This window comes from Patella vulgata, chromosome 2 (assembly GCF_932274485.2).
Source record: "Patella vulgata chromosome 2, xgPatVulg1.2, whole genome shotgun sequence".
Classification (NCBI taxonomy): Eukaryota; Metazoa; Mollusca; class Gastropoda; family Patellidae; genus Patella; species Patella vulgata.
The window spans coordinates 57893411-57910429 of record NC_065880.2 but is presented as its reverse complement, the minus strand read 5'-3'; the positions used below and the strand labels follow the sequence as shown (position 1 = coordinate 57910429).

Genomic DNA, 17019 nt, shown 5'->3' with positions numbered 1-17019 from the left:
TACACTAATAGATGACTCATATTAATTAATAGCACATTTATTTTTTTCAAAAGTATCAAGCTATCAAACTGATTATCAACTATACACTAAGTTTCATCACTCTCTATCAGATAAAATCAAAGTTATCTTGTCCCAAAGCATTGACCAATGAAATTGCTTAGCTCTGCTTAGCTTTAGCTCAAAATGTTAATCTTTGAACTCAGTCAAGACATTCACCTAATGAACATCTAGAACAAGTTTAAACATTCTACCTCAATTAAAAGCAGAGTTGTTATGTTCAAAAGTCTTGACCAATCAAATTAAAAGCAGAGTTGATCAATCAAATTGTTTATTGCTTATTAGCCTAAGCAGAAAATTCTCATTATCGAACTTAGTCAAGGTAATGATATAATGAATCTATACTCAGAGTTTCATCATTCTCACTTAATTAAAACCAAAGTTATCGTGCCCCAAATCATCAACCAATCAGATTGCTTATCTCTGCCTACCGTAAGCAGACAATGTTTATCATCGAACTCCATCAAGGCATTCACCTAATGAATGCCAACACCAAGTTTGAACATTCTACCTCAATTAGAAGCAGAGTTATCGTGTTTCAAAGTCTCGACCAATCAAATTGCTTATCGCTCTGCTCACCCTAAGCACAAATTGCTTATTATGGAACTTAATAAACCGATACACCAAGTGTCCTCACTCTCACTTAATTAAAACTCAAGTTATTGTGTCCCAAAGCATCAACCAATCAAATTGCTTATCTTTGTTTACCATAAGCAGAAAATGCTCATTTTCGAACTCCATCAAGGCATTCACCCACACCATTAGGCCTGCAGCCAAAATTTCTAGCTTGCTTAGAAACACAATTCCGCTACATGGTCCTCCCAAATAAACAAACTATACATTTTTGGAAAGCTTTTAACACCAGGAACACAAATCAAGAGATTTCCAAGCAAAAAGTCTGCACTAACTCGATTTAGGGCCAGATGAAAATTGTGATAATTGTCAAGTAATGCTATATTTATACTAATAATTGTGAAGTTAACATAAAATTAAATATTGGCGAAAACACCCGATGCTTCATCCTAGGCAAAGAATATGTTATTGGTTAAATTTTGATTTAAACCAAAATACAGAAAACATAATGGACAAGGGCACATATAGAATTTTGGAAATCCATTAACGGTAATAGAGAGTTATCTCCCTTTCTGTCAAATGTTTGCAATTGGTAACAGTATTCACTATACGACTGGTACCGTGGAATCTCGGGTAAATAGCGTTATTATCTAATCTATGTAGAATTATTCATAAATATCATTGAATTTGGCCTAATAGCATTCAATTTGTCCTTGTATACAACTTAAATCTCAACGTGCAATTTTGATTACCAAGCGTTAATTGACTAGTGTTTAGTTTGTCGACATGTGTGTAATTATAAGCGTCCCGCTTAATTTTCACGACTGTTCAATAATTAGTTGGACCGTTCAATTTCCCGAGTTGTGATTAAAATTAGTCAAGGTGTCCAATTACGCCAGGTATTCAATTCTGTTGCCGAACATCCAATTTCACATGCGTTGTTCAGATTTTAACGAAATGTTTATATTGAAGGAGTTGTAATATAGTAATGCTGCCGTGAAAACGTGTATATGTATAATGTACAGGTCGGTTTGAATAACAACAAAATGAGTTCGGTAATCTCGGGAAAACATTTACCGGCATTCTGTATCGGTTAGGATTTTTTTCTAACGCACTGTACATGCATATAACGTCGGCCAAAATGTATGCAACAATGAACAACTTACCATTACATCTTCGTCTATAACTTAGAGGTAATCCATCAATTATTGGCTGCTATAAAATCCAAACTTTAAATTATATACGTCATACGATAAGCTTGCAGCTTCAGTTAATCTAAAATCATTCATAGAGCACCCGATCCACTCCACGGGGCGCTTAACGGTAAGTCACATGGTCAGAAACGCGCCAATATTGGGACTATTTTCTTTGTCTGTGTTAATCGGCGACAAATCTCCGCTATGACAATATACATCTACTTTAAATGTCGCCCAATTCATTTCGGTGGAAGCGGATATTGAATAAAGCCATTTCACACACGTGTACATTACATGCGCATGTCATATATTTATACAATGTCCACGAGTGTGTTGGCCTACATGTAATTCTTGCCTTCACTCCGTTATAATTTTCTTATTTTGAGTACAATTTCTGAATGATTCCATTCTTTTGTACGTCCAACTTCCCGAATTCCTACTGCATATACATGTACCCTGTGAAACTGCAATCTATAAGTTTATACATACATGTATATGTTTACGTTTAAAATCTAGATATCAGAAGCTCGAAAGTTATACTAGACGGTGAACACGCAAGTTTCTTGATTGAACCTGCATTTGCTTTTGTAATTATAACTGTATGTGAATCGTGATTATAATTATAAACAATGCATTTATATAACTGTACGGCTTGTTATGAGATCCCATAATTGAACATTGTATCTTTATAATATGTAAATATTGAATAAATATTGTTAGAAAACAAGGAGGAAAAAAAAACAAAAACCTGCATCTATATTGCATAATATCAGACCCATATTTATCCTTGCTATTCGGACCAACCCAAAGGACCACACAGACCAATTAAATTACATTATAAGGCTTGACTTATTCATTTTAAAAATATAATACAGACAATATGTTATAAATGATTTTAATCATTAACAACATATTGTATCATAATACAAAGAGGTGAACAATTTATAGGTGAGTATATACATAACTTTAGAATATCCGCTTCCGGTAAGTACATATTAGCAAATATATATCTTTATTACATCAACAATTTAATTGTTTTTCTTTGATGTGCTTCATGGTGAAACAATACGACGGTTAAGTACATAACACTTTATTATTTAAAGAAAACATATGCATATTAAAACAAACACTATTATCAATTATTAAAACAACAATTAAAACAACACTTTATTATTGATTCGAGTAGTCATATTAATACACACACAAATATAAACGTATTAAAACAACACTTTATTATTGGTCCGAGTGGTCCTTTTGTATGGTCCGAGTAGTCTTTTTTGTTTCGTCCGAATGGTCTATTAGTTGGTCCAAGTGGTCATGCATTCGTACAAAAGAATGGAATCATTCAGAAAGTGTAGGCTACTCAAAATAAGGGAGTGAAGGCGACAATTAATGTAACACATCATGGACATTGTATAAATATATGACATGCGCATGTAATGTACACGTGTGTGAAATGGCTTTATTCAATATCCGCTTCCACCGAAATGAATTGGGCGACATTTAAAGTAGATGTATATTGTCACAGCGGAGATTTGTCGCCGATTAACACAGACAGACTAAGAAAATAGTCCCAATATTGGCGCGTTTCTGACCATGTGACTTACCGTTAAGCGCCCAGTGGAGTGGATCGAGTGCTCTATGAACGATTGATTTAGATTAACTGAAGCTGCAAGCTCATCGTATGACGTATATAATTTAAAGTTTGGATTTTATAGCAGCCAATAATTGATGGATTACATCTAAGTTATAGACGAAGATGTAATGATACGTTGTAAAAAAAAATTGTAAGTTGTTCATTGTTGCATACATTTTGGCCGACGTTATATTATATGCATGTACAGTGCGTTAGAAAAAAATCCTAACTGATACAGAATGCCGGTAAATGTTTTCCCGAAATTAACGAACTCATTTTGTTGTTATTCAAACCGGCCTGTACATTATACATGTACACGTTGTCACGGCAGCATTACTATATTACAACTCCTTCAATATAAACATATTATTTCGTTAAAATCTGAATAACGCATGTGAAATTGGATGTTTGGCAACAGAATTGAATACCTGGCGTAATTGGACACCTTGACTAATTTTAATCACAACTCGGGAAATTGAACGGTCCAACTAATTATTGAACAGTCGTGAAAATTAAGCGGGACGCTTATAATTACACACGTGTCGACAAACTAAACACTAGTCAATTAACGCTTGGTAATCAAAATTGCACGTTGAGATTTAAGTTGTATACAAGGACAAATTGAATGCTATTAGGCCAAATTCAATGATATTTATGAATAATTCTACATAGATTAGATAATAACGCTATTTACCCGAGATTCCACGGTACCAGTCGTATAGTGATTTCAGGTGCGTGTTGACTGCTGATGCTGTATGAAGCACAAGACCATGTGTGAGCACACATGCCAAATATTTATATCGTTAATGGGGTCACAGGGGACTGCAAGGGTTGGTGAGCGGGTGTTTACGCAGAAATTATGGACGGAGCGCCTAGTCTGATGAGCAAGCAGATATGTTTGACATTGGTTGATCAATATTTCTATGAAGTAATGGAGACCAGACTATGTCTGTAGTTTTGTAAATCGCATTGAAACAACGTGATTTTTTCCACTAAAACATAAACCCACACCAACATACCCTTTCAATTAGACCCTACATTATTTTTACTACAGGTAGCTGTAAACCTCTACTTCAGATATTTAAGGCTGAATTACAAACATTTAAACTGAAACCGTATCTATAATTGTGTAATTTGCTAACAAATATAGATTTAAGACAACAAAATTTTATTGAAGTAAATCAATTATTGAAAATCAAAATTACGCAGTTACCCTGCACTTTAAATGCCATCAAAGTTAGTCGTTATCATCATCACTGTCACTACATGTATAAACATCAACAGTCTTTTTGTTTCATTTTCACATTTACTACACTTACACAGATTAGATATGTACACGTACAAGACAACCCCGGTGCAGTATCCCGTCAGTGGTACGGGATGGGAGTGGGCTGGAAGGACAATGCCCAGTCGTTCGGATGGGTGGGGAAATAATAGTTTAAACAATATTTGATCCAAGAAACTGAATGGGATTGAACAACAGGTAAAGGGCTACATGGGTGAGGGTGGGCTGAGCCTATTTGCCTGAAAAATTTGTCACCCAAATTTTCTGAATGAATCGATCATCATCTAAAATGAATTTTCCACAAAGCTGTGATGGTTGTTTATTTTGAATTAATTACACAAATATACAATTATATTTCCATGAGATATGGTTGCATTCTCCATTCTCTGAAGCTTGTGCCCGACAAACTGAAATACATTGCCCGAAAAATGGACGGTTCAACACATCTGGCAGGGTGGACGGGCAGATAAGCTCTCTCAGAACAGTATTTCTACTAATATATTCGTAAACTTTTACTTAGTTCAGATTAGATTTGGGGCTAAATTCCTAACAAATATATGAATTGAAACAAAGCATCTATATCACTAAAATAGATATATGTCAAAACCTAAATAATACTGTAAGTGAGTGGCAATTGTAATGAAGAGAAAAAAAAATTAACTGTCATAATGAAGATGTACATACGCCCGCAATACAATACGGTCTACTCTTTATTTCGAATTTAAAGTTCCATTACGTGCACGTCAACGTGTGGACGGAACCTCAGTTTTAAATTCTTTCCGAGTAACTGAATGCTGCCCATCACAGCCCCCCCCCCCCCCCGCTTCCTGCACCACTGACAAGGGGAAACAACGCGGGAAAGTTTGGGGAACTGTCTAGGTCAACACAGGGATCAAACCCCAGACCTCCTGGGCTACGGACAAGGGGAAACATACTAGTTGTACACTTACAATGCCACCCCCCCCCCCACTCAAACAATAAGGTATGAGGTACGCCCATCTTTATTATACGGGTTGGTACAGAACAGTAAGACATTAAACTAGTTGTACACGTACAATGCCCCCTTCCCCCCCCCCCCACACACTCAAACAATAATGTATGACGTACGCCATCTTTATTATACTGGTTGGTACAGAACATTAAGACATTAAACTCCACTTGATATTTTTTCTCTTCATATATTGTCACTCCCATTACAGTATTATTTAGTTTTGGCCATATCTATTTTAGTGAGAAAACTAAATATCTGTAGATGCTATGTTTCAGGTTAAATATTTGTTAGACCTTTAGCTTCAAATTCTATCTGGAAAAAAAAGGTTGAACTTATATAGGCCCTTGTCTGTAGTTAAATCCTTTTACTGTTATCAATAATTATTGATATTTTCCATAAAGGGAGATAACTCCTTTTGCCATAAATGGATTTCCGAAATTCTGTATGTGCCCTTGTCCGTTATGTTTTCTGCATTTTGCTTTAAATCAAAATTTAACCAACAGCATATTCTTTGCAGACTTTTTGCTTGGAACTCTCTGGATTTGTGTTCCTGGTGTTAAAAGCTTTCCAAAAATGTATAGTTTGTTTATTTGGGAGGACCATGTAGCGGAACTTCACACTAGAAATTTTGGCTGCAGGCCTACATGTTTGAACATTCTAGCTCAATTACTGTAGAATGAAAGTTATTGTGTTTCAAAGTCTCGACCAATCAAAGTGCTTATCGCTCTGCTTACCCTGAGCAGAAAATGCTCATTATTGAACTTAGTCATGGTATTGATGTAATAAAAATATACCCCAAATTTCATCACTCTCACTTAATTAGAATTAAAGTTATTGTGTCCCAAAGCATCAACTGTTCAAATTGCTTATTTCTGCTTTCCCTAAGCAGAAAATGCTCATCTTCGAATTCCATCAAGGCATTGACCTAATAAACACCTACACCAAGTTGGAACGTTCTAGCTCAATTAGAAGGAGAGTTATTGTGGCCCAAAAAGTGTGACAGATGGACGGAGGGACGGACAGACAGAGAGACAGACGGACGAACCCATTTTAATAGTCCCCTTCTTCCTTTGAAACGCGGGGGACAAAAAAAGTGTAATAGTCAAGACAGCAAGCTATTTCATTGACTACAGAGGCTGAGATATTACAAAGTCAGGGACTTATGTCCTACAATCTCTCATTGATAAGGTAGATACCTCATTGTATGCAAGCCATGTGCTGTTTATAGGTATGCTTTACATAGCTATTCATTAGTAAGATACATGTATAACAAATATAGATCTTTTATATATGGAATGCTTATACTGAGTATACATACATCTAAATAATACATATGGAATACATTATACAATTCAAGCAGAAAGATATATTTTAAATGATTTAGTTTTCCATATATTAATTATAAATGATAATTGATAATTTTATTTTACTTGTATGCCAAGATGTAACCTTGACCATTAACGTCAAAATCAATACATGAACGAATATTGTTAACTAATTCAATTACTGGTTTGATTAAATGATTTTCTCAAAATTACTGCCATTGATGTTACGTGATGGAGACATACATTTTAAGTTTTAATATCTGAGTACTCACCTTCTTTAGTTGAAGATAATTCAGTGCCATCTTCATCAAACTCTAACTCGGGTTCATCCCCACTATGACATAATTCTGGATCTGTAGTTGATTCCTCACCAGTTGCTACAAATATATGTAGTCAGTTCAATATATGGAAAATACCCCCCTCAATCCCCCAAAAATTGCTACAAAAGGTTTCTGAACTGATTCTTGTAGGGTTTACTGTACTTTATAACATACTAAAAGTTTACCAAAGTAGAAGCCCCCGGAAAAGTGTTTTGTCAAGATGGCGCCAAAGATGGCCACTGAAACGTCTTAAAATGATCATAACTATGTCACTATCAACTCTAAATTTGATGATCTTGGTGTCTTTCCCTAGGTTTTTTGGGGCAAAGAACACATAAAGATCATTAACCAGCGGCTGCCAGACAGGATAAGCCGACATTTTGCAAGAGATGGATAGAGAACAAGCTAAAAACAAAAATGATGTTTTGTACAATCAGGGGCAATAATCCAGAAAGTTATGGTCTGAAATGCGTAAATATCAAAGGGGGCAAGGGACTGAGATCTTTGGGATATAAAGATATGTTTCAAGTTTCATCAGAATCAAATAAAAGTTGTGACCTCTAGAGGGTCCACAACCTTCATATTGCATACTTTTACACAATTTCCGTACAAAGAGTGGCCATTTTGTTGGGCAGTTTCATTTCGATTTTCCCGAAATTCGAATTCAACCATCGTTATGGTGAAATAGTGAAATATTTAAACATCTTTTAAAATTGGAAAAAAAAATTGTGACCTCTAGAGAATCCGCAAGCTAAAAATGCGATTTTTCGAACAATCAGGAGCCATAATCCAGGAAGTTACGTTTGGATATACGCGATTATCAAAAGGAACCAAGATCTTAGTATGTAATGATGATATATTCACGTTTTTTTTTAAAATTGGACAAAAATTGTCACCTCTACATGGACAGCAAGCTAAAAACTTTATTTTTTGTACATTCAAAGGCCATAATTCAGAAAGTTAGGATCCGATACGCGCAATTATTGAAAGGAATCAAGATCTTTGGGTTATAAACATATATTTCAACTCTCATCACTGTAACCCCTGTATCGTCTAATAAGGGGTTTATAGCGCTAAAAACTATGCATATAGTTTAATTTCAAAACATCGTTTGATATTGATAAAAATCGTTTGGAAATTACAAAAATCGTTTCATTAGTACTATAGTTTAATTTAATGGTACACCGTTTGATTTCTCCGAGAGGGGTTTAGAAATGGCCGAAGCGTTGACTTATCTAATGCGTTTATTTATTAGACGAGCAGTCTAATTTCCCGAGATGCGTTTAAAAATCAACACCTGTTAATTTATCTACTATGTTCAACTATTAGATGAATCGTTTATTTTCCCGCGAGCCGTTTATCCGATCGGTTCATTTTGATTACGATTATTTGCATATGAAGTGCGAATAAAAATGGTGAATATAAAAAAAAGCACACCCATAGATGCTCACCTTATCGTGGTTGTAGTATTATTATCCATTATCCATTCGAAATAGTAATTCCGCCATTGACAAATACATCAAAAATCGGTAAATCACGTCCAAGGTAATTATACGTTTGTAAAGCCGTAAATCACATCCCATTCGTTCGTTCGTTCCTGTAGTTTTACGTCCAGTTCCACCTGAGATGATATCGTAGACAAGTCACACACATCCCAGGTAATGTATCTTCTTTAAGTCACAAATGAATTAACTTCCACATGTAGACGTCACAAGCAGAAAAGTCAACCCGGCAAAGTAATGTTGCACGACGATAATATCGTGAGACTTCTCACTGGCGCCAAAAAGTACCTGTCTGTAAATCTCTATAGACAAGCTGACCCCCATTTTCAAACAGGTCACACAGTGCTAACCATGTAACACCATCGCACGCCAGATGCCTCCGATCGCAATAATATTTTCTTTCTCCTACTACCACAACCATTGTTTCGCATACCCTTTCAGTGCTATGAACATCAGATAATCATTTCGCTAACCCCACTACGTTTCTACTACATTCCGTAATTTAACTGATTTATACTATATCCAATATAATGTTTTGATTAATTAAATGAGAGTAAACACTTTTACCTTGTAATTTTATACCAGTTTGTTATTTATGATTACATTCTTATACAAAGTTTTTATATTTTATTGTAAATAATGTCCTCGGGAGATGAATTTATATAGCCCCGGCTTGTTTTCAGATCCCACAATCATATAGTGTACTTTTATAATATGTAAATATTTATTGAATAAATAGTGTCAGAACAAAAAACCATATTGCATTAAACCAAAGGTACATTTATCACTATTCCAATATATGTACATGTATGGTATTAAAATAATAATGTGTGTCGGGGAGGTCACATAACAGGGATTGGTCACCAGAGTTATATTTTTGTGTCAAGTTGGGTACTAACTCAAAATCCACATCCCGAAACCGAAACGGATTTATAAATCAAACAAAACAAATATTTAGCTATGATAAATTAATAACATAACAAAAAGCAAATTGTATGTATTTATATGTATGCACACTAAATGCTAAAAACAATCACAAGTAAGGCAGGTGGGAAGTGATTAAACCATAGCATTTGAGCAATCAAAGCATTAATCCATACTGTAATATGGAATGTGTATTCAAAACCATGGTTTCATATAGTACCCAGACATGTGATCACAGGTGGGAAATAATAAAACAGTAGCATTCGACCAATCAAATAATTAATCTATACTGTAATAACGGACATTTATGACTTTGTACTGTACGTGTATTTCCAAAATAACCATCGGATGACCAAATGTGTATGGGGATACAGATTCAGAGGTGATTAATGACTAATATGATAATCGTAGTTAAAAGACGATTCTCAATACCTTTTTTACTGTACATATATATAAATATCTAATAATTATTTAATCACTGTTTTAAATAATCACAATGTAAAATATTGCACCATGTATACATAACATGTTATTGTCTGCGATATCGCCTCGGTGGAAGCGGACGTTAAATAAAGCGATCTCAAACACTTAAATATATCCGATTCATAGGTTTGCGAGAAGTGCAACGAAATTATCATGGCAGAACTTGTAATGTTTTTAGGTTCATGAAGGTGGGTCACGGAATTGCCCAGTGATATGAGATCAAAGAATACATTTGCACGTAGCCGATTTTCCAAGACGTGTTGTATTCAATTGTTAAGACTACGTGGCGCCTTAAATAAACCAACATTACCAACTTCTAACAGGTTCCATTGATTTATCATTTATTTTATGACAGTTTAGACCACAATGTGTTACGATTCGCATTTTGGTATTCTAAGCTGATTCTTATACGGAATTCTAGGTGCAATGATATAAATTCGGATTTGTGTGGACGAGTTAACACAATTATACATACATGTAACAACTTTTGGTCAGGTATCACAGCTTTGAAACCATTTAAAGATTTATGTCTGTATTAATTTTAAACTAATTTGAGAAAACCATTGGTTGTTAAAGAATTGTCACACTTTCTCGGGAACTGATTTTTTTTATCATTGACTATAATGTTTTTATTACATCATATATACAAGAATTTCCATAATTGTTACCGGTATATAAAGTTTCATACATCTCACTCAGTTAATCATTTTTTTATTAATCCATAGCAATTAATTAAGTGTTTAACGTTTTATTTAAAATTGAATTACGTATGTAAATACAACCGAACTCTCACTTAGCTAATTAAATGAGCAATCCAAACAATGCGATTATTACTTGAGATTTTTTTATGTTTTGGTTTAAGAATTTTCATGCAATTGAGAATTATATTTACGCATGGTGTATTGATTACATGTCATTTCGGTCCCGCGTCATTTCGGACTTACATTTCGGACTCAAATAAAAATGGCCTGACGTTTCGGACTCGGACAGGTGACATACTCGCAAAGTATATCAAATACTGGTGAAGTATATAAAATTCTTGTTAATTATATATGGGTTGTAATACACGTGAATTATTTCAAGTCCGTGAATATTATTAAATACAGTATTGTTGTTGTTTTTTTTTTAAATAATACTTTTGATTGTGTATGGCCTTAAACTTATATGGCATGCTGAGGCTTTTCGGTAGAGAAGGGCCTCGCTTTTTTTTTTTCTTTTCCCTTTTAGTATATTGTTTTTTAACACCGTTGCCCAATCTGCATTATGACCTCCCCAACAAATTATTTTTGTAATACATTGGGGTAGTGATAATGTACCTTTGATTTAATACAATATGATTTGATTCGGGTATAACAAAAATCGTTGTACTGCAGTCAAGTGTTTACGTAACATCAAGGCAGTATTAATTGAAGCATATTTCCTGTTGATACTGTTTGACCTGCCTGAAAATGGGCAACAGCTTGTCTATAGAGATTTTGGCGCCATTGAGAAATCTCACGAGATTATCGTCGTTCAACATTACATTGCGGGGTTGACTTCTCTTCCTGTGACGTCTACAGGTGGAAGTTAATTCATTTGTGATTTAAAGAAGATACATTACCTGGGATGTGTGTGACTTGTCTACGATATCACCTCAGGTGGAACTGGACATAAAACTCCAGGAAGGAAGGAAGGAAGGAAGGAACGAACGAGATGTGATTTACGGATTTCCATATGTATAATTACCTCGGACGTGATTTACCGATTTTTGATGTATTTGTCAATGACGGAATTACTATTTTGAATGGATAATGGATAATAATACTACGAACACGGTAAGGTGAGCATCTATGGGTGTGCTTTTTTTATATTCACCATTTTTATTCGCACTTCATATGCAAATAATAGTAATCAAAATGAACCTATCGGATAAACGGCTCGGGGAAAATAAACGATACATATAATAGTTTAACATAGTAGATAAATTAGCAGGTGTTGATTTTTAAACGCATCTCAGGAAATTGGACGGCTTGTCTAATAAATAAACGCATATCTAAACACCTCTCGGAGAAATTAAACGGTGTACCATTAAATTAAATCATAGTACTAATTAAATGATTTTTGTAATTTCCAAACAATTTTTATCTATATCAAATGATGTTTTGAAAGTAAACTGTATGCATAGTTTTTAGCGCTATAAACCCCATATTAGACGATACAAGGGTTACAGTGCATCAAAATCGGATAAAAATTAGGACCTCTAGAGGGTCCACAAGCTTGATATACCAGATGCTATACACTATTTGCGTACGAGGGGGGGCCATTTTGTCTGGCAGTTTTGGCCCGATTTTCACCAAAATTCGACTTAATACAATCAGGGGACATAATTCAGGAAGTTACTATCCGATATGCTCGAATATCAAACGGAACCAAGATTTTTGGGTTATAAACATGCATTTCAAGTTTCATCAAAATCAGATCAAAATTCTGACCTCTAGAGGGTCCACAACTTTGATATACCAGATGTTTACACTAATTGTGTACGAGGGGCGGCCACTTTGTCCTGCAGTTTTGGTCCGATTTTCACGAAATTCGAACTCAACCAAAATTATGGTGTAACAGTGATATATTTGAACATTTTTTTAAATCGGATGATAATTGTGACATCTAGACGGACCTCAAACTAAAAACGCGATTTTTCTTACAATCAGGGGCCATAATTCAGGAAGTTACTACCTGATATGCGCGAATATTGTGACAATATTGGTTCTTAAATCGGGTTCTTTGATGACAACACTGGTATAACTTCAAACAATGGTTTTATTTCTTCTTTTTCACATATACAACAGTTCTACTACATTACTTATATAGACCGGGTTTTTCGTCTGGTTGCTGTCTTGTTCCCCGCTCGACTCTCTGGCCTCGACTCCTTCTAAAACGGTTTGTCTGATCTTTTAATTACTGGGCCGAATCTATGTCCAGCCTTGCAGTCTCGATACCACACCCATGCACCGTAACTTGATTGGTCAGTATCCGGTCGGGGTGGGTTAATAACCTGGACGGACATATAGTTATTGGCCAATCAACTAATTCCAGGTATTATATTTCAGATTATATTATGACCGGGATTGGCAGCTGGTCATTATATAATAACAGATTAAGCTTCCCGTGCAGATTGCTTTACTATTCAAGATCTTGCGTAACTCGGGACAGCTGTGATGATTAATGACTTCCTAACGACCTTTGTCTGTCTGTTAGACTTATCATGTTTACTGCCATCTTTTGACCACCTGTGATCTGTCTGCTAGCCCTGTGATAAGATTGCTAATTGATTTCGTGAGGGTATGCAATTATATATCCCCCCAATTGTGTAACATTCCTCACATTGCCAAAGAAAAGTTATTTTGCATAACTTTTTAAAACTGTTTACAATATTAATTACAATATGAATAAAATGGAACTAAAAAATAGAAAAAGAAAAGAAGATAAACATTTGTAAAATGTATACAAAAATGTTTAAAAAAACCCAAAGGAAATGTAAATGAAACACACAAATTTAAAAGTTATATATGCATTTGTAAAATGTCATAATATCCAAAATTGTCTATAAACAAAAGGAAAATGTAAATGAACACACGAATTTAACAGTTATATATGCATTTGTAAAATGTCATAATATCCAAAAATGTCTATAAACAAAAGGAAAATGATAAACACACGAACGTAAAAGTTATATATACAACACCCGTCACACACGTGGGTCGATGCAAAAAACAAAAAATCAAACGAGATCCTGGAATCACACAACACAAACTACTCTAATTATTCACATATATGGTGGAGTCTGGAATCACGAACACAAACTACTTTGCACTCTGGAACCACGAACACACACTATTCTAATTATTCACATATTATGGGGCACTCTGGTCTGATGTTCACACACGCAGATAGATGCGCGAATAAGGCGCAAAACACCATCCTGCAAGCCAACTGTAGGGAGAAGTATGCTTCTTTATTCACTACTTCACTTGCTAATTGCAGGGAAGTACAAAGAGTATTCGTCTTCTTTGACCGCTACTTCGCTGTCGTAGCTAACTGTAGGGAAGGGTACAATTGATGCCCTTCCTCTTTTACTTCTACTTCTTCTGTTCCAGGTTCCGGTTCCGATAATGGCGAGGGGTTAGAATTTTCCCTGCTTTGTGTAGATCCACTATTGGCATTATTTGCCACCATTTGTTTTGTCCGGTAGTCCTTTCTTTTTTCATACCGTTTGGCCAAACGGTGTTTACTGACATGTCGTGCTATGAAAAATATAATAACCCCTATCCCTATAGTGATCTCTATCCCCGTTAATAATATAGGCCAATGTACCCAGGGTTTATCATCTACTTGTACATTATGGAGTGAACTCAATTGGTTTATTAAACTAACAAGTGGAACAGATTTAAGATCCCTCAGGTGATGCGGCAGTGGGGGAAATGAGTGGTTGGGAAACGCAACCGTTAGAGGACGCCATAAATGAAGATTAGTTAAATTGAATCGGTATTTCAAATTTCGAAAGGATTGGGTCGAATGAAAACGGCTTTCTTTTTGAAAATAAGGCAATAAGGTGATGAAAGTGTTAGATGCTGAACAGGTCATGTTCAGTTTAAACAGATCAATCGGAGGATTTGCAGTGACGTGAAAGTCAGAGGTAGAATGTTTATTATGGTAAAAGACCAAAGAAAAATGGAGCGTCTCGCGAGACGTAATGGCCCAAACCCCGTCCATCAAATAGTTTGCTATCGGAAGAATAGTTTTTGGCTGAACAGTTACGACACAAACACGTTTTATTAATTTGTGATTTCTCATAAAGAGGGATGTAATACATAGTTGGCTAAGATTAATTGGATAGAGAGAGCTCCTAATTGAACAAAAATGGACCACCTTATGGGAGCATCGGTCGACTTCACTCTGGGAAAGAAGGGCGAATTGGGTTCGCTCGGCATTAATTGCTAAATATTGACTTTCTAACTTGTAATTTGCCACCATTTGATTGAGATTATGATCATCGGTAATTGAGTGATTAGAGATGAATGGGACAGGCAAATTATTAGCCTCGAAAATTTGAAGTTTGCGATTGGAATCAAGAAGTGGGATGTTTAATATAATAAGAATTTTTGAGTCCGAAATTAAAGCGGAACAAGTTAGGAGTTTATAGTATTGCCAAAGGTTCGAAATAAGAGCGGCAAGATGTACGCTACGCGGTAGATGGGATCGAATAGTGAATAGTAATGACTTAAGGTCAGATGGGGATATAGTACTGGGAGAAATATGTCCCAGCGATAGCATATTAAGCTGTAAGCTAAGTTGGTCGAAATAGTTTGAGCCCTGAGTGATAACATTTTGTAGTTCTGCCAATAAATATTGGATCTTGTATGAAAGGTGGAGAAAATTTTTGATTCTTATCACCTCATTCGTGACATTTTGAAACATTAGTTGAGCCTGTGTCTCGAACGATTTGAAGTTGTAGATCAAATTATTAATGGTGGCTCTATTTTTAGCAATCGCGATCCGGGAAGTATTTAAAATGGATAAACTTTTAGAAACAATATGGATGACATTATTCTGGTTTGCAGCAAGTTTATTTATATTAGATTTGATTGCATTAAAATCTGATTGGGAGACGGTACCAAAAAGGAAACTTAAGGCTTTGCCAATTATGGGAAGTAATGCGCGTTTTGAACGTTTACTTTTTAATAAGGGAAACTGGGAAGATTTCGAAATCAAGTTATAATAGTGTTGTTCCACAATGCGCACCTTTTGGAAATCATTTGCCAACAGTTTCGTAAAAAATATATCGTCGGAAGCGCGAGAATAATTATTTATAGTGTCATATAAGGTAGTGAACACCCTTTTTGCATCCTTTTTAAGAGAAGCGATGAAAATTTGGGACGGTTTTAAATCCACCATAAATGTAACTAACCAACGAGACCGGGAAGTCGAAAAATCACTAACAGGTCTAAAAATGACATTTTCATACACGTGATATCCAATCGTAAGGCCAAACAGTAATACAAGAAGAAAATGGAAACTACGCATCTAGGATGAAAATAAACAAAAGAAAAATTTAATTAAACAACATTAAACATCTATTAATAACCTATTTACACATAGTTTTAAAAAGGGGAGACTTAATTTCCAAGCATTCCTAGTATGCCTGATAAAAGATTTTTCAAATCCGAGTTCTTGTCAGTTTGGGTTTTAAGGAGTGGGTCATCGGAAGTAGAGATGGGCAGGGGATCAGTTTGTTGAGAATTGGCAATTATGTCGGGTTCGCGCTCCGTTTGTGCAGATTCGTCTGTCGTGTGGACAGGTTCTCGCGTTACAGCGTCAACGTCCATGGGGTGTTCTTTGTCGGGGGACTGGGTTTGTTTGGCACGAATTCTATTGGCTAATTCCATTAAAGGAATATCATCTTCTGAGGATGAATCGTCACGTGCTTGGCGAGTATTTTCGATAATATCAAAATTGGATTCCACGTCACTCTCGTCCCCGGAGGAGTCGCCGGAGTCTGGTGGAATGACGTAGTTGGCAGCTCTTTGCGGATGCTGATCGTCGGGTCTGGGTATTTTCCAGGAATCGATTTTGGCTAGACGCATGTGCTCAGCATGTGATTTCAAAATAGAGCCATCGAGTTGGTTTTTTAAAATAAAAGTTAGCGGGGAGGTTTGTTCGATAATTCTAAAATAAGGTTTCCATTTGC

The 17019-nt window shown here is 35.5% G+C and overlaps 1 protein-coding gene across 8 annotated transcripts in view; it reads right to left on the bottom strand.

The window, feature by feature from the left end:
- The window catches only part of LOC126811200 (rho GTPase-activating protein 8), a 221553-nt gene that overhangs the window by 146686 nt on the left and 57848 nt on the right, over positions 1-17019 (bottom strand). For all 8 annotated transcript variants that reach the window (XM_050536765.2, XM_050536766.2, XM_050536767.2 and 5 more), the window contains exon 3: positions 7336-7440. In XM_050536765.2, the coding sequence (XP_050392722.1) occupies positions 7336-7440 (105 nt within the window). The remainder of the gene's footprint in view (positions 1-7335; positions 7441-17019) is intronic.